Genomic DNA, 20,125 nt, shown 5'->3' with positions numbered 1-20,125 from the left:
TGGTTGATGTATCTCTTTTTCTCTCTGGCTCAGCCGTGGTTTGTGTGGACATGCTGCTGGTTGATGTATCTCTTTTTCTCTCTGGCTCAGCCGTGGTTTGTGTGGACATGCTGCTGGCTGATGTATCTCTTTTTCTCTCTGGCTCAGCCGTGGTTTGGGTGGACATGGTGCTGGCTGATGTATCTCTTTTTCTCTCTGGCTCAGCCGTGGTTTGGGTGGACATGGTGCTGGTTGATGTATCTCTTTTTCTCTCTGGCTCAGCCATGGTTTGTGTGGACATGGTGCTTGTTGATTTGCTCCTTTTCTTCTCCTCCTGATGATGCTGTACCACACCAAGCAGTGAGCTGCACATCTCTGGGACTACCAGAGTATCTTCCATTCACATAGCTTAGCATTTTGGCAGGGTTCTGCAGTTGTTCCTGGGTGAATTTCCAGATCATTTGAGGAGAGAAGGTCTCCAAATACTGGCCCATATCTTCCCACTTCCCATGCCACTCAACATCATCCGCTCCCAGGGCAGGCCTCCAGCAAGCCTCCTTAGAAAGCCCAGTTCTGATCCTAGACATGGTGTATACAGTACAGAGGAGACAAAGCAACACTAACAGTACTAACAATAAGATTATGCTGTCCCTAACATCAAAAGGAAGCTCAATATTTTCAATGATTGTTGTAGCAGAGGTGAAAAGGTGGAAGTAACCATCTCCGCCTGTTTTCCCCACAGTCTGGGTGCTATTTTTAATGAGACCCCAGAGGTAACAACCCAAACCAGGACAGGCACACCAGACTGAATATACATTCACAATGAAATTCATTGCTTCTGATGTTATGACAACATAAACATAGTATATTAATAAAGCAATTTTGATCCTTCTCCCTGGTATTAAAGAGAGCATCAAAATAGGCAAATGGTTCCCCATGTGTCGAAATATGAACAGGCCCAGATACACCATCCACATGAATACATCAAGCAACATGGTAGTCAGGGAGTTTCTGTATCCAAATACACAAAATGAAATTGTAATTCTGACTTCTCTCTCTCGTGCCCCACGTTGGGCACCAAAAGATGTGCTGGTTTAAAGGCGAACCAGCAGGGGAAATGAACTCACCACGAGAGAGATTATAAATCAGAGCTAATATTTAATAATAATATTACAATAAAAACACTGACATAAAAGGGAAATTGCTCTCAACTCACAAAAAACTAGCAGTATAACCCAGTGTCCTGGGACACAAACCCAAGGGGGTTTGTTTGCCCTTGTGCTGACACCCCTGTGGCTCCCCCATGTCCAGAGTAAAAGGAAATGAAAAACCTGTTGGTGCAAGCGAGGGCTGTGGTCTGGGCAAGAGCGGTGATCTCCTCCTGTTGAGGTCCTGCTGCTCCTCTGGATCTTACGAGAAGTTACCAAAGTCTTCTTACCCACCACTTATGTACCCTCAGGGAGCACCCAGTCCCTCCCCCTGGGCGGGAACTCACACAATGGGTGATTAACTCTGGGAGCCAGGGGGTATTTAATTGTTGATGGCCCATTAGCAGCTCCGCCCCCCTCAGGCTGGGTGTGAAGGTGATAATGACTCCGTGGGCAGCTGCTGCTAATGGCCCATTGTCCTTGGGGAATGAATAGAGGGTATAGAATACACAGCTTTTATCACCCCCACACAGTGTCAGCTGGTCCCTCCTGCTCAACTAAGACACCATCCCACATGATGCCCTTATCTGCAAATTGGAGAGATATTTATTTTTTGGACTATGCAGTGGATAAGGAACTGACTGGATGGATGCACCTAGAGATTTGTGGTGAATGGCTCTGTGTCCTGATGGAGGCCAGTGATGAGTGATGTCCCTCAGGGCTCTGTCTTGGGGCTACAGCTCTTCACTATCTTCATCAATGGCACAGACAATGAGATTGAGTACACCCTTAGAAAGCTTGGAGATGACACAACAGAATGACAGGATGCCATCCAGAGGGACTTGGACAAACTTGAGAAGTGGTCCCATGAGAACTTCATGAAGTTCTACAAGTCCAAGTGCAAAGTCTTGCACCTGTGTCAGAGCTATCCTAAATGTGAGTACTCACTGGGAGAAAAAGACATTGAGACAAGTCCCATGGAGAAGGACTTGGGGGTTTTCACGGATGAAAACCAGGACATGAATCAATAGTGTGAACTCACAGCCTGGAAGGCCAACCACGTCCTGGGCTGCATCAAAGGTGGTTTGGCCAAGTAGATTGAGGGAATTGATTTTCCCTCTCTACTCTGCCCTCATGAGACCACACCTGGAGTGGTGCATCCAGTTCTGGAGTCCTCAGCACAAGAAGGATGTGAGTTTGTCAGAGTGGTTCCAGAAGAGGGCAATGATGATCAGAGAGATGAAGCCAGGCTGAGAGAATTAAAGTTGTTCAGCCTAGAGAAAGAGAAGGCTTTGCGGAGATCCCACCACAGCCTTCCAGGACTTATAGGGTACTTATAAAAGGGAAGAAGAGGAGCTTCTTATACTAGTAGATAGTGCAGGACAAGGTGCAATGGTTTTTAACCAGAAGAGGGAAGGTTTAGATTAGATGTTAGGAAGAAATTCTTTACTCAGCACTGCAACAGGTTGCCCAGGGAAGCTGTGGATGCCCCATTCCTGGAAGTGGTCAAGGCCAGGCTGTATGGGGCATTGGGCCACCTGATACAATGGAAGGTGTCCCAATCCATGGCAGAAGGGTTGAAACTAGATGATCTTTAAGGTCCCTTGCAATCCAGACTATTCTATGATTCTATTTTCATCCTTATGACTGTAAGTGAGATCAGGCACCTAACGGAAATCACCAAATCATCACCAGTCAAATCAAAATGATACTTAAAAATAGTAGCTACCTAGCTACTCAGAGAAAGGATTCTAGTCTTACTTTACCTGACTTTTCAAGTTATAATTATATAACATGGGTAACTTTATAACCACAGCAACCTAAGTACTTTATCCATTCATTTTTAACCATTCTTCCAGCCCATACTTATCCCGTAAACAATTACTGTTCAAACACTGTGACTTTGTACTATTTTGTTGTCCAAAATACTAAATAAGCAAGCAGAAGTTCAAAACACACAGCAGCACAATGCTACTTTTTTCTGAAAAAGTTTTGTCCATTCTATGAGCTTTAGATCAAATTAGATAATGTTAGCAAGAACACTGAGGTTGAAAGCAGCATTTACTGAGTTTATGAACTAAATTCTCACAGAACAAAAGGGGTCAGAGTGCATTAAGTGTTTTCCAAAGAGTACTTACTGAAGATTGTGATTTGGACTGTTTGTTGGACCTGTAAACATAAAACAAACAAACAAACATTGCTGACAAGTTCAGCTCAAGAACAACATCATAAAAATAGTCAATAGCAGTCTAAAGGAAACTGTCTCTTTAAGGAAGGTTTGTCTCAAGATTCAATCAAAACCTTCTGCATTCCTGCACATAATTATATATTGCTATTTTCAAAGCCACAAATAAAAATCACATGAATCCGCTGTCTGCTCAGGCAACAACTTGTGTGGATTTAATTTTTATTAGAAAATATCTTTCACCATAAAAGACACAGGCTGTTAAAAAGATAAGGTGCTATCTTGACACATCCCTTATCTTTTAATAAGCCTCACCTCAGGCCTATTATCAGAGTTTATCGTGTGGCAAGGGGATACTTAACTTTTGTCATAGCAGGAACAACGTTCAATACCCAGCACTTAGTGAATCACTACAAACTAAACTGTGGAGTCAACTAATTACATTAAAAAGAAGACATTTTTAGGAAAACATATCTGGGTTGTCTTTACTTTTCCCATTGCTCCAGAAGCAAACTGAATAAAAGCTTGGCTTTTGGGCTGTATGATTAAATCTCCACAATGCAGTGTAAGTACGTCTGCTGAAGGACAGAATGGGAGGCTTCACACAGCAGTACTGAAGTGATATTTCACAAGGATGGGTACAGTACTATGAACATGACTTAGAAAATGGCTTCTCATTCTTCTCTTCAGTTTGTTTATTTTTTACAGACTGAGTTGAGCAGTTGAATAAAAACTCTAGGCAATGAAATGTTACCTTTTTTATTTTACACTGGCACTCCTTCAAATTTTTTTTTTATTCACTATGTATTTGCAGAACTTTACATCTGTATTTACTTTCTTTTATTACCAGTAAAGGGATATCAAGTTCAACCAAGAAGTTCTGTGCTGGATGAGAGGCCCCAGGCCATGATTTGATGTATTTCCCTTTGTGCTGAGAATTCTTCTTAAAGCTTCAAATTAATTTCTCCTTATGCTATTGTGAAAACTAATACATATTCTATAAAGCAGACTGAATAATTATGAAAGCCAAGAACTCACCAAGCCTAACAAACAACACTCCTGTTGCAGTTATTGTCTTCATCCCATTTGAAGCCACGCACTGGTAGTATCCTGTGTCTGTCGTATCCAGATCCTGGATTCTCAGACGTGAACCATAATCTGTTTTTCTGATGATGATCCGCCTTGGCTCCTGAACCACTGGAGCATCATTCTTCAACCATCTGACATTCGGAGAAGGATTTCCTGCTACCTTGCAGTGGAGAATTGCTGTTTGCCCCTGGACTACAGTGATATTGTTTACTGGTTCCAAAAAGGTCAGGAAGTAACCTAAGAGGATAAAAGGTCATAAAAGATCAAACTTCACTTGGATTGCAATAAAAGACTCCCCAAAGGTATTTTAGTAAGAGAGAATCTTGGAATCAGCTTCAGTTTCATTTCATGCACATACTCAAAAAAATGCAATTCACTACCATAAGGACATCACAGCATCACACTCAAATTTGGCTTTCATGGTTAACTTCATGTTGGTGTACAGGTAGGTATGCAGATAAGACGGTGAAGCACATAATGATATCATTAAAATCCTAACTCCCTTTGTGGACACCTACTTTAAAGCAGTAATGATTTCTTCTACAACCTGGCATGCTAAAAATGCTTACATCCTAACATATATCTAATGCTATTCTGTTCTAACAGCAAATACACTCTCATTTCATAAAAAAAGTAAGCCCAGTTGTAACCATATTGGAATATTATTGTAACTTTACCATTTAATCTTCTTACATGATCACAGATTTGTCTTAAAAATAACTATGACTGGAAAAGTTAATTTTAAATATTAATTTTATATGCTAGTTACTCCAGAAAATCTTAAAATTAGTCTGATTTGGATAGGTTTATCTTATGACTAAATTTTAAAGATGATATGTCTTACATTCAATTTAAAGAAATTATATCTCAATTACAGAAGTAACCCGTGATATAGAGGGCACTTTTAAATTGATTACAGCCTGTCATTTTTTTACATGAAGTCCAAAAATAGTGATTAAATTGGACAAAGAGAGATCTCTATGCATATTGTGTAATAACATTTCATGTGTTTAGTTTTGCAAGTGGAAACTGAAAGCACTAATTTGTGGTTCATTGAAGGCAAAGAGCTTGTCAAGAAGCACACAGGCACTACTGGTGATCTCAAGTGATAAGAAAGAAGAAAGAATTGATCGAAGAACACTGTCAAAAATTGACAATCAAAACTTTGGTAGGTTATCATTTTTAAATTTAATTTGGTCCTGCAAAGGAGCACTGCAATTGACATACATCACATAATGACAGCTTGAAAGCACATAGTTCCACTGGAACAATAATGTGATTGTCAAAACAGGTAACAAATGTATCTAGCTGTCATGCTTATATATTTGTTTTGGTGAATTTATACCACATAGACATAAAGCACCAGGAATACTTCAAATTATATTACATTTTTAGGTCAGTTGGATCCAAACATAAAATAACTTTGATGGATGTCCACATGTGCAATTTCCTGTCAGTTAGATTATTTTGCAGCTGTTTAATTAAGAAATAGTGTATTAGTGTGCAGGAATTTAACACCAGTAATAAAATGGTCAACATTCACAGTCTGAAACACCTTAAGAAAATTGATGTTCTGCTTTGATTTATGTTTGACAGGACCACAAAAATCAGTTCCTCTGTAAGGACTAGGTATACCACTGGAGAAGGGAGCAGTAATACATCAGAATATAATGAATTTGCAAAGACAGATTTTGCAGGAAAACTAGATTTTCCCAAGTATTGCATTGTTCACTACAACTGGCCTTTCAAAAGAAATCCTGTTTTAATGAAAAATATGATAATGTAATGTAGGCAAGTGTGAATTTAAATTGAAAATTAAGTAAAGCCAAATATATGTAAGTTCTCCACATCATATAGAAAACTTATAGAAAAATAATTTTGTTAACCTTTCTCATATTAATAAATTATTTTTATGTAATTTTCATTACTTTTCCCTATTATTAATCTACAAATCTTTAGCAGACTTGAAAATATTTTGTCCGAACACAAAAAATATTTCTTTTCAAATACTCATATGGAAAGCAGAAAAAGTACTTATGCTTTCAGCAATATCACACCACAGCACTGTCATTTGTAGCTTTCAGGTACATTTCATTATTGAAGAATTAGAATTAGTATGATGACCTTCTGGCACAGAACAGAAAAACAGTAAATTACTTTGTTGATAAAGAAAATTGAAGAAATTGATTAAAATGTCTACTTAAACCAATATTTTATACATAAGCATGTCTGGCAGCAAGAAAGAAAGCATGATCAATCCTATCACAAGTTAGAAAAGGATTTTCTATGGCTATTTGACTCTTAGCTTGTTATTTAGTGAGTACAACAACATATTGTGCCACTTTTTCATAACTTGTATGTAGTTTATTCTCATCAGCACAACTGAGATCCTGGACACATCCATAGGGGCATTACTAGCAGAGAGAGAGGGAAGCAATGCCAGTCTACTCAGTGCCAGTCAGGCTACATCTAGAGTATTATATCGAGTTTGGGTTTACAAAATTCAAGAATGATGCAGGAAGACAGGGGAGGGTCCAAAAGAGGGCTGTCAAGATGATCAAAGGCCTGTAGAACCTGTCCTATGAGGAAAGACTTGAAGTAGTTAAGTCTCTTCTCTCTGGAGAAGAGAAGGGTCAGAGGAGACATCATCACCATTTTCCAGGATTTAAGAAACATCTATAAAGAGAATGGAGCCTCTCTTCACAAGGAGCAATATGGAGAAGACAAAGGACAAAAAGTGCAAGTAATATCAAGAGAAGTTTCATTTCAATAGAATAAAGACATTTTTCACAAGGAGAATAATCATTCACTCGGAATCAGGAGTCTCTGGAGATGTAGTGGAGTTCCCATCAGTGGAGGTTTTCAAGAAGTGATTGGGCAGAGTGCTACATCATTTTGTTTAGGTTTTCTTCCAGACAAAAGTTTGGATAGGACGATCTTTTGAGGCACTTCCGACCCTGAGATGTTCTGTAGTTCTGTGGGTCTATGATTTAGCTATTGTGAGAACAAGCCTGAATGTGCTCATACAAGGGAGGCAAAATAAATGGTTTAAAATCTTTTTTAAAAAGAAATTGGGTCACTTCCAGCATGAAGCCAGCACAGATGTACATTCCTCTGGCTCAGAGATGCTTCTGATTCCTAAGAAATGAAAGTGGAAGAGATGGTGTTGTCTAAACAGTAGCGCTAATTCAAGCACTGTAAGCTGACAGCCAGAGATTGTGGTTTTTCTGCCTCTTCGGTATACTTTTTGTTTTTAACACACAAGCATATGAAAAGTCTACATTGCTCTTATGCCATTGGTCAGCATTTGTGCCACTGACCAGCTTGTTCACTTACCACTATTTCACTTTTTCTGATTTAAAAAGAGCAGGGTTAAGTCTTCTTTTTGGGATAGTCATGCATAGTACATTCAAATAAATTTGGATGAAAACAGATAGTAAATTTACTTATTAACATTTATTAAATAAGGGTTAAATGCATGTTAGACCTTTCTGTTTTACTAATTAAACCAGAAGTACTGTAGAAAGTAATTAGATGCATATCTTTTAAGACATCCAAAGTATTTTATGTGAATCTATGAATCTAATCCTATTAATATCTAGGACAAAACTATTACCACAAAAAACAGTGTGAAATATTTATTAATTGATTCAGACCCAGTGTGATTAGATAGGCTTCCCCTGAAGTCAGCGTAACTGCAACTATTTCCTGTAAGTCAGAATTTGGCTTTAGTTCATTATTTCTCCAGACAGTTTTACAGGTATTCTCTGCAGTGTTTTATATTACCTTGTTATTACAAACCACGTAATAAAAATTTGTATCTACTGAACTTTGAAGTATTTGTGTTTTTCAAAATTCTCCGGAGCAGTTTAGGAGCAGTAGGACAAATCATTGCCCATCCCTCACCTCTTCTATACTCTGAAGTTCACACTTTCTATTTTGCTAGTTTCAGTTCCTCTTTGAGAAATGATGCTGAAATTTGATGTTTATATACTCACTGATTCTGAAATAATCATATGACAGAGCAGGCAGGGATTTGTTGAGCTGCTCTGTTATTTCATGTCCACTTCAGATAACCCATAATTGCAATTCTTTCAAATAGCATAGAAAATATAACCAACTATGTTCTTAAGAATGTTTTCTTTATTTAATTTCTGTGGTAATAACCAGCAAGTATGTTTTTGTGATGTACATCACACCACAAAGTGTAGATCCCCATTTGTTGCCATGGGGAAAAAACAAATTTTCCCAGGATAAAATAGGACTTCAATAATGTACAAAACATTTTTCCTTTTTTTTTCCCCCTCATAATAGATTTTAAAATGAAATGTGAAGGCACTAGAACTTGTATTTAACTTGTATCCTAGATTTTGATTAAATATCAGTCAACTAGTATTTCAAAACTTGAACAAAATTAATGTTCTATTTTAGTACTAATTTAATTTTGAAATTAATAAATAATCTCTATAAAATAATTTGGGTTGGTTACATATTGTGAAACTTTGTCATATTATAAAGAATTATATTTTATTCAGGAGATGAATAACATACCTTTTTAAAAAAAGTATAAGTATAATGTCAATAAATTTTCTGTGTTGCAAAAATACTATTTTTATACACTATTTTTTATAGTCTAACTTGTTTCCAAGGGTCATTAGAATGAAGGAAAATGCTTCCTTTGCCTTTAGTGGTCTTTGGCTTGGCTTAAAGTACTTCAAAAGGAAAAGCTATCTGGTGGCCATTTCTCCATTTGCTGTAGGCAACAATGCTCTAAATTAAATTTCTCCTTTTATATGGTTTCTAACATAGTCTACAACCAATGCTAGAATTTATTTTGCTTGAACAGAGTAAAAACTGTTCTTTCAAGAAGCCATGAGAGGATAATTCAACTTAATCTCTGTATTATACTATGCTATCATATTCTGTGTACCCTATGAATAACATAGCTTAGGGAAATGACTGACATGAATTCCAGCAAAACTCTTTCATATTTTGAAAAACCTTTGTTATGTTGCCAGTACTTCATATTTTTAAATGGGATAAATTTGATATAAATATATCATAACAGAATCCCACAGCAAATCAAAATTAAGATGACAGGTCTATTATTCATGTTTTGGCAAGAATATAAAAATAAACTTTTCCATTGTGTGTCAAATTATTGTCAAGATATGCACAAGTACAGATATTAAGCTAAAAACATAAAAGGTGCAACTATCACTAAGACCTCACATATGTATTATATTTCTTAGATTTATTTACATTATTCTGGCACTTACATATCCAAGTTGTTGGCTCAGACCGTATGTGCTATTCTTGGCATAAACACAATATAAAATGACTGCTCTGCTTCTGTTATAATAAGATTTTAGCTGTGATTTTGAAGTTCATTCTAGAAACATATTCTAAACCTCTTCAGTCACTTCAGAACAAGTCAGTTCTGGCCTTAGTTGTTGTTTAATTGAAGTTTTGGTTTCTGTTCTTTTTTTGTTGTTATTGCTCTTTTTTCCTTATATGATTTTTTAAATAATTGTGCATTCACAGTTTTAAAATGAGCCTTAAGATGGTATCCATGAATAGGATTTAGTAAAGGCTTTCAACTCCTTTAATCTCAGAACTTCTAAATCATTTATGAATTCGAAGTGTCATGAGATGGGATGATATCATCAACCTTATTTTGCAATGAGGAAACTAAGGCAAGGGGAGTTTAAGTGACTTCCCAAATTCACACATGGACTAAGTGGCAATATCTATGATACTATACTGAATTTCACATCTTTCCGTGTTCCTGAGATAATGAGGCTATGAGATAATCATCCATTTTGTCTCCCATCCAAGTTGATTCACCTTTCTTTCTGCATTGCACAAGGGAAACAAACACTGAATATCCAATTTCTGAGAAAAAGAAAGGAAAATTTGAGCCATAAATTGCTAGATACCTGAAGATAATACTGTCCTTTTAGACCAAGTACTAACAATTACATGTATGTTATGTTTTTATCACTTTTTAGACTATTTCTCTATAAGACATATATATTTATTTAAATGACTTCATCCAACAGCCAAAAAGCCCATAAAGCCACAAGTTTGGTATTACACAACACATCACGGCTTACAGAAGTTAAAATCAAATGTTTTTTTAAAGGACAAATATATTTTGTCTGCATAACTGCATAAAATTTAGAGCTTTTTCAGATTCATGGCATAAAACATCTCCATTTCAAAACCCTGGTAATAATATGTGTATTATGATTCGTGTAAAATTCAGTGTGGCATTTTCTTTTCCCTAATCCTCCTTGTTCTCTTTTTTTCTTCCCTCTTCATCTTTTTTCATTTGTGTCTTCAAAAAAACTCCTTCAGGTGCTGGAGCATGTCCAGAGGAGGGCAACAAGGCTGGTGAAGGTCTGGAGCACAAGCCTTATGAGCAGCAGCTGAGGGAGCTGAGTTGTTCAGTCTGGAGGAGAGGAGGCTCAGGGGAGACTTTATTGCTCTCTGTGACCACCTGAAAGGAGACTATAGCCAGGTGAGGATCAGCCTCTTCTCCCAGGCAAACAACAGCAGGGCAAGAGGACATAGTCTTGAGCTGTGTCACGTAGATTTAGGCTAGACATTAAGCAGAAGTTCTTCACAGAAACAGTGATTGGACATTGGAATAGGCTGCCCAGGGATGTGTTGGAGTCACTGTCTCTGGAGGTGTTTAAGGAAAGACTGTCCATGCACTCAGGGCCATGGTCTGGTTGACATGGTGGTATTTGCTTGGTCATAGGTTGGACTTGATGATCTCAGAGGTCTTTTACAACCTGATTGATCTGTGATTCTTCATTTTTTTGACAATATAAATAAAAGAACATGAGCTTTCTCACCACAGCTCTTTCAAATCACTACCTTCTGAAATGGCATTTTAAGACTAATAGAAATTTATATCCAACACAAAAGATTTTGGGGGACATATTTTGAGTAATTAAACAAACTATATTTCCATGAGAAGTGAAGTCAAAATTTATTATAACAAGACATAATTTTTCACCTAGGATGCATAGTTTAGCTTATAGAATGTTTGATTCTGAAGGAATCTGAGGAAAACAACACTGCTCAAAAATTTACTGTGTTATGGATATAGAACTAAGCATAAAGTGTTCACAGAACTGATGGATAATCTATAAAGAATATCAAAGAGTTGCAAAGTGTTCTGGGCTTAAAAAGAACCAAAGGCTATAATAAGAGAAACCATACATTAAAATTCCTGAAATTTAAAGCATTTCTTTCTAGAGGTATGTGTAACAACATTGCTCTAAGTACTAGAGTTTAGGCGACATGGATGACACTGTAATATTTTGGCAGGTGGTAGAGTCCAGTAAAGTGACTCTTTCCATGAATATGTCAGAACTGAAAATACACTGAGAAACACCATCCCATTAAGGAGAGTAAATGAAAGTCCAAGAGTCACAATTTCTTGCAAAGAACATTTTCCTAAATAAAAACCAGTCTCTCCAAATTTTCATCCCTTTGCTTTCCTTAACCACAATATGAAGAAGAGCAATTTACAATATATTGGAGCCAGGTTAGGAAATGGAAACAATGTTATCAGGTCTCCCAGAATACATATGAGTAGTTAAGAAAACTACACTGTTATATACTGCTACCTAATATTTCCATATGAACAGATACCTTTACAGACTAATTTAATCCAATTTACATCTCATCTTCCATACTGGTTTTTTATCTCAACATATAAAAATGCACCCAGAAGTAGGTCAACTAAATTGATCTGGTTTACATGCTCTTGAAATGTCGTTAGATACAAGGAATGAAAAACAATCCAGGAATGAAGCAGAATTAGCACTGAAATAATGTCACAGAGCACACATTATCCCCTCCTCCAAAGTCAGTGGGCTTAAGCTCTCTTATCTATCAGGAGAAGGAAAACTATTTTTGAACAGTAATTTCTCATACTTGAAGAACTGAAGATCTCATCTAGCTCAGGAACCGAGTTCTATGAAGTGGAATGGTTTTGTTTTCTTGATTTCCAATCTCCCAGATGAGAATGTGAATAGACAGGTACTACCCATCCTAGGCTACTGGCCATTGAGGAGCAGATCAATGGAGGGGCACAATAGTGCAATTGGGATGTGGACGGCTTTTTGGGTCACCAGTCATGACGATAAAAAGACGCTACTTTAAGAATATATATGACTGGTTCCTGACAGGTTACTTTAAGTCAAGTCAAAGCAAGAATAATAGTCCAGTAAAAAAATTGGATTTATCATGTAAGTATCTCTTGAATCAGAAAATGTTCCTAGGCAGACTTGTGCAAAAATCACAGTTAAGGTCAGAGGCTTGAGACACAATGCCTCCTGGAGCAACTCTGCTCACTAAATGGCTCTGCTATTTCAGGTTGCACTTACTCATGCATTTCTTTAACTGTTAAAGTGTATTACTCAAACATTCTCACCAACATACATCATTTATGATGCAAGATTTTCCTGGCAGCTCATCTATGCATGAGGAATTAATATTTTACCCTTTAATACCTTCCCTAGGCTTGTTTTGAGATTGCAAGATTGAGTGCAGTAGGCCCCTCTGTGAAGATGCATCAACACTGTTCATCTCCAAAAAAACCTTTTTTTTCAGCTTGTGCCACAGCTCTTGCATTTATTTGTGATTAACAGATGTGTTCTTTCACTCTCCTGGGCTTCAGAAAGGGAAGCTCTCTGTTGGCCTTGCTTAGGCCGACTATCTCCTGCAGTGAGAGAGATAGGGAACATCATTCCTTCCCCAGCATGACCTTCTTCCACATCATCATTGTCAGGAAAAGCTGGCCAAGTGTGGGAAGGTGGTCAAAGAAGACATGGCAGGCAGCAAGTCTGGGTATTTACAAAGGGAAGCATGGAGCAGACACTGTCCTGCCTCTTGAGCAGGGGACAGAGATTTTTTAGGATCCAGGGAAATTTGGATAGAGTGTTCATTTCAAACCAGAAAGACAGTAAGCAATGCTTGCTTGAAGATAAGATTGGGGAAATTATCATCATTGCTAAGACTGGTTGCGCTGGGAGGTCAATTGTGTTAAAATCTTTTATTTTTATTCCAGAGAAGACCTAGTTTCTTCTACAGCTAATGCTCAATTCTCTTCTCTGGTTTTCAGTGAAACATTGCTCAGACAGTGTTCCTCTGGTCTTTCACATGCTCACTTAAAGGAAACGGGAAGATAAATTCTTCTCAAAGCCCTGGCAAGTCAAGGTCCATTCTCATCAATTGTCAGAAGGCCAGCTTCACCTGCAGGAATAATAGTTCCCCTAACCTGGCTATTTCTCTTGAGACAGAACTATCTACCAGGACTTATGAAGGATTCTAGAGGAGTACTGGTACTTCTCAAGTGGCTTTATATTTGGATATTATTAAAGTCTGCTATTTTCAGATATGTTTGGGGTCTATTCTAAAAGAAGAAAAAGGAAGAAAAAGAAGTTACAAGCAAATCAGAATAACTAAAGATTTCTTAAGGAAGGAGAGAAGATTGATGTGATGGAAGAAGCTGAAGAACTCTTTCCGGTTGTCTTGATAGTAAGCACAAACTTTGAAGTAGAACTGTCCAATGTTTTTTGAAACAAAATCTACTACCTTCCTACAACAGAGAAACACAAGGGTTAACATTTCACCTAAAACAACAAAAAATTTCAGCCTCGGGAATTTTGCTTGTCTGGAGAATTTTGTAGCCACAGAAATAAAAGTGGAGGAAAATGAGGCCATTTCCAGACCAGACATGCTGGAAACTAACAACTGATTCTATACCAATGAGTCATTTAAGAACAAGGGTCTGTGTTTTTTCTTGTTATTTCTTTTTTTCCTGAAGGAAATGCAAAATCCTTATGAGGTAGAAATGTTGCAGATGTGATTAATTACTTCCTCAGACAGGTATTGCCTGTGGCTCTGCAAAAAAAGAAAATAACTACTACTTCTCTCTCAGTAAGAATTTAACCAAGCACTGTCACATGAAAAAAACTCAAACTTTTGTGACTGTACCCTTAAAAGCTCAGACATAGCAAAAGAGAAAAGTGAAGCCAATTTGCAAGTAAATAAGTTGCTCAGATGCAGTTAAACATTAATCATGGACCTTTTTTCATCAAAAGCAGTGGGAAAATATGTGTGAATAGAACAATCAGTAGTATAGAGTGCTACTGACATGAATGACTATTAATGAGATTTATTCCCATAATAGATGACAAATTTTAATCCTCTAAAATAATTTGTGAACTTTGGAAAGTGGGAGAGTTAAGAAAAGTAGTGTAACAGGTCTTCCTCATGAATAGGAGGGATGCAGTCCCACACCAATTATCAGTAACAAGGTGGCTAGAGAGATGCAAACATAAACACAACCTTTTCTTAACCATTTAAGGACAAAATTTAAGGAAGAATCTGTAAACAATTTCTAATACGCATAGTCAGGGTGAGAAATTTAGCTGGTATTCAGATGAAGCACAATAATGATTACATGATATCAGATATCTGTGAGAAGAGAGACTATATTCCAAGGTACCCTCACAAAAAAGTTGTCCTGAAAGAGAAACTACAAGAACAACATCTGAGAAGCATCACAGAGCTTTGTAGACTTCAGCATGTGCTCATTTAATGATGTTAACATGATTAGTTGACATTTTTTCTAAGCATGAGAGTTGACATTACTATTACATGCAGTGCATCCATAAAAAGAAAGGAAAATCAACACTACAAGTGAGGAAATGCCATTCTTCAGGTAGAACACTGAAAGTGTCTTGATCCATATTGCTTGGAATCACAATTTACAGTAAATATGTGCATTTTCAGATCCAAAAGTAACATTTGGATCTATAGTTTCCAGTGACAAATTATCATGAAATTTATGCTAACTAATAAGTTACTAGGAATACTAATATTACAGTCAGTTAAAAAAACAAACACAAAAACAAAACCACAAAAAACCCAACAAAACAAAACAAAAAATAACCCCAAACCACAAACCACTACAGCTCAAAGCTACTTAAAAGTAAGTATTCTTCTATAGTCATGGGCTAGCAAAGTTATTTAGATATACCAATACTTAAATTTTGCCTATAGAGGCCAAGTATAGCAGTCTAAAAATTAAATCAATTTCATGGCAACAATGTGAAATAAAATACACTAGGAAGGTAATAATAGCCCTCTCTGTTTGTATCAAACATCTAATCCCTCTGTGTGGGGGGAATCAACATTCTTAAAAATTAATTTTTATAGACTCCTTTAACCTTGCTATTCCTGCTTGGAATCAGAAGTATTAAGTGACACAAGGTTGCCTTTCTTACAGACTTGTACTAACAGGTAAATCAAGGGAACATAAAATAACAGGATTTTGATGGTCCTTTCCAAAATATGTTTATATTTAAGCAGAGTGAAGAAAAAGAAACTATATTTTACCTTTAGGTGTTGGAATTGGTCTCTCAAGTCCATCCACATTTGAATCTGGAATTTCCATTTCACCTAGGAAGAAAAAAAAAGGAGATTTTGTTGAACTGACATTCTGAATTAATCGTTCTGTTAAACAGCATTATGACAGTAAGTTCAGCAAACTCATTCAGACCAGATTCTGTTCCCAGAGTAACACACAAGAAACATACACTAACAAGGTCAGCATTTATGCACTGTAAGTTAGAAAACTTTACAATAATTTACTTTGTGAATTTGTGTTTGGCAAATATGAGCAGCACTAAAAACTACTTTCCAGTTCTTACCAAAATAAAATTCATAGAGTTTTACAAAGAATGGAAGCATTTCCTTTAAGAAATTCTGGCTTAGGAAATTAAGTAGTACCTGAGGTTTACTGACAGTCTCAGTTGCAAAATGACATTTTTCCTTTGAAGTTACATAACAGTAATTCAGAGCCTATCCCCAGAGTTCAGACTCATCATTGTTACAGACTTTCTTATCCTATTCTCAGCCTCATCCCTAAAAGATATCTTCCACAAATGAAAACATAGTAACTGTTACTTAAATATTTTAAGGCATAAGGAAAGGCATAGACATCTTCTGTCTGTCTTTCTTGTTTTTATCTAACACATTAGCAGACAGCAGACAGTGTGTTCATAGTCCTTTGCATTTGCAGGTCTTGCTAAACCCTGACCATTATAAATCAGGAGCTGACTTTCCACTCTCCCTTTTGAAAACATGATGTTATAAGGAACAGAGCTGGGCTTCTACACCAGATAAAGCTGGAGATGTGTTTTTAACTAAAATAACTTCTAAAATGGTAAAACCCTCCCCTTTTTTTTCATTTTGTAATATATATTTAATTATCAAAATTCCTTACAACCCTGTCATATGACCAAGAGAACATGCATATCTAAGGTCATAAGGATCTAAAGTGAAATATCTGTGGTTTGTAGATCTGTTAGCAGTGTCAACAGTATTGTTTTGGGTAAAATAAACTAGGAAAAAGGCTCCCTCTCTTACTTTTGTCCCCATTACCCTTTCTTCAAATTGCATCCTACAACACCACTCTGACTGCAAGTTACAGTGAAGAAATACAAATAGCCCCATCCCTATCTTCCACCACATTATGAAAAAAAAAAAGAAAATAACTGAGACTTCTTGTTTTTCCCCTTTGTGTTTGACACATTATTTAAGAACTGATTTAGTTAACTTGCCTTTAAGTTTACATGGTGAAACAAAGAGATCAGAGAGATTCTCTACAACAGCCTGGGTCTCAAAGTATTTATTTTGGCACAGTCCTGCCACCTTGTCACTGCTTCATCTCTCCCTTCATCTCCCATGGTTTGAGGTTCCTTGCTTGACAATAGTAAAGATTCCACTTGATTTGTGCTCTCATTCCCAGAGACCTCAATTAGAGTGATGGTGATGATGGTGTTGTGTACCTGGTAACACATTCTTTCAAATTGGAGCAACTAAGGCTTGGGCAGACATCATCTGCTACTCCCAGCACTGGTCAATGGAGTTGATAGATAGTATTCATCTGCAGACTGGAAGTAGAAATGGAAATGGGTGGCCAAGCTGATCACATCTTAAATTGCCATTTTAAAACCCACTGTAATGTGTCTCCATATGCCTGAGGGCATGGTACAAACTTAGTGACTGACTTTTAACTGCACAGAAGTTCTGTTGATTTTTTTGATCTGTTATGAAGCAGTGAACGCATGATAGGCATAGTCTGTCAAATTTCCTCAGGGATACGTCACATCTTGCTCTTAACAAGGGGTAGCACCTCTGTTCCCTCGCTCCTCCTCCTCTATGTCACACGCTAGCTTTAGAATGGGACAGCAGCATTTACTGGTCACAAGGAAGATAAATTCAAGATGAGACAATCAAGTAAAAATAAGAGTAGGAAAAACTCTTAGTTTCTTAGTCTACAAGTACATGTAGTTAGCTTATATGGTGAACATAATCCACTAGTATCCACAGGATAGAACATTATTAGTAGAAGCCCATATTAGGGACACTTGGTTGCTCAGTATGTGGCTCTCTAGTCTCCAGACTGCCCAAGATCTGAACAGCACTTCTATTCAATACCACATGTTAAACTTCAAAATAGTTGTTCTCTTTCCTCAGTATTTTAGTGGGGCTTTACAACAGAAAAATATTGGAAGTTCAGATAAATGCTTCCCTCTCTAATCCATCCGTCCTAGTCTCATCTCTCTTAATTTTTTCTTAAGATTTTCAAAACAAAGTTGGAAAGAAACAAAAGTATGCTGATTTGAAAAAGTTTCAATAATAGTTTTGTGTGATTCACTCTTGTGCATGATATGTTTCTGCTCAGAAAAACACTAATTTTCAGATGTGCTTTAACAGAGAACAATTACAAACCATAGACTCCACTTATTAAAGTCTCCAGAACCAAGAAAATTTAAAATTAAATCCTTTGTGTAGTTTGCAAATTATAAATAGAAACAAGATCTGTCACTTAAACTTGCTTTTTTGAAAGAAACATGTATATCCCACTTCCACCACATTTATGAAAAATTCCAACCTTATTCCCAAAGTTTCTGTATCGTAACTTAACCAAAAAGTTACTACCAATGTGAATAATTTTTCACACCATACATGTTTCTGTATAAGATAACCAACAAGTCACTACAACAAAATAAAGCCTTTTCCCCTAGCACTAAACAGGATTAAAAAATTACAGAGTCAAAAACCTAAAGGAAAAAGTTGTGTGTTCCTGTAGAATATTATTCTCAATACTTTCTGATTTTACATGACTTAGTATGTTTTTCCTTCTATGATTGAATCCATGGTGTTTACCTCTACAGCTAATAATTCCGTCAATTTCCCTCACTGTAGTACAGATGCATCCCTGATCATGTACTATCATCAGCTTTCTGCAGGCTTATTCTTGTTTGAAAACCTCTACACAATTACGCTCCTGTCTACACCTGATTTTTAACTTATGCCCCTTCTCCCACTCTGTTAAATCAGTATTTCCATAAGGGTATCCCATTTTGCTTTTCTTCTTCCTACTTTCTGTATCTTTTCCTGGCAGAATATTTATGAGCTGTTCCACTGCCTGAAGGGAAAAAAGAAATTCACAAAGTAATTTTAGGAGTCCCACTTTCACTGTTAGTCCTGATAAGTGAAAAGCTAGTGCTAGAAAAGACATAATTGTTCATTAAACTAATTGTAGATGCTACAAGTATATCAGATTGTCACATCCTTTTATATCTATAACATACACAGCACTGTCATATAATGCTAAGAAAAAAGATAAAGTTGCAAAACACAATACTGGCAGAGCAACAGCAACTCACTGTTGTTATTAAAAGCTGATAAGAAGTGCTAAGTATTTGAACCTTAGACATGATATTACCAACTCACAGCAGTAATAAGTATTCTCTCATATACTGAGATCATTGAACAACATGTGCTGTTGAGGCTCTCTCATCTCAAAAAGAGTTGGAAGACTTTCAGAGAAGAACAGTGACAATAATTAGTTATAAACCAGGCTTTGTACAGCTGCTAGGATTAGTTACTCTGAGAAGGAGATGGCTGATTCAATGACAGTAAAGGTCTATGGAGTTAAGAGAGTCTTAGAGTGGATGTACCTATCTCTCTGTAAAAGAAATGGCAATGTTAGAAAAAAATAGCAACAATTAATTTCAAAACAAAGCTGAAACAAAGTTAAGTTTTCTCTGACAAGAGGTAGTTAGACGGAAGGCAGAGTTCACGTGGGATACAGGTGGGACTGTGCAAGTTCATTCCGACCTAACTATTTCACATAAATCCTATGGCAGCAAAGCGCATGAATTCAAATTAGTTGAAGGCTAGGCAAATACACAGCACAGAGTAATATAATGAACCTAGATATTTTCTTACACTTTTACTTCACTACTTCCTTCTTGTCACCATCAGAACCAAGACATAGCATTGCACTGTCCTAGTTCAGCAGGAGGGACCAGTTAGCACCGTGTGTGGCGTGATAAAAGTTGTGTATTCTACCCCCTCTATTCATTCCCCAAGGACAATGGACCATTAGCAGCAGCTCCCCAGGGAGTCATTAGCACCTTCACACCCAGCCTGAGGGGGCGCAGCTGCTAATGGGCCATCAACAGTTCAACAATACCCCTTGGCTCCCAGAGTTAATCATCCATTGTGTGAGTCCCTGCCCAGGGGGAGGGACTGGGTGCTCCCTGAGGGTACATAAGTGGTGGGTTAGAGGACCTCAGGAACTTCTCGTAAGATCCAGAGGAGAAGCAGGACCTCAACAGGA

At 37.1% G+C, this 20,125-nt stretch overlaps 1 protein-coding gene across 1 annotated transcript in view; it reads right to left on the bottom strand.

Moving 5' to 3' along the window:
• Positions 1-20,125, bottom strand: part of ROR2 (receptor tyrosine kinase like orphan receptor 2) — a 164,640-nt gene that overhangs the window by 41,802 nt on the left and 102,713 nt on the right. The window contains exons 2-4 of the mRNA XM_071580260.1: positions 15,826-15,888; positions 4,351-4,638; positions 3,266-3,296 (exon numbers count right to left, since the gene is read on the bottom strand). Coding sequence (XP_071436361.1) covers positions 3,266-3,296; positions 4,351-4,638; positions 15,826-15,888 — 382 coding nt within the window. The remainder of the gene's footprint in view (positions 1-3,265; positions 3,297-4,350; positions 4,639-15,825; positions 15,889-20,125) is intronic.

The sequence above is a fragment of the Pithys albifrons genome, chromosome Z (assembly GCF_047495875.1).
Source record: "Pithys albifrons albifrons isolate INPA30051 chromosome Z, PitAlb_v1, whole genome shotgun sequence".
NCBI classification, from domain to species: domain Eukaryota; kingdom Metazoa; phylum Chordata; class Aves; order Passeriformes; family Thamnophilidae; genus Pithys; species Pithys albifrons.
The sequence above is the reverse complement of the archived record's forward strand: the minus strand, read 5'-3'. Positions and strand labels throughout refer to the sequence as shown.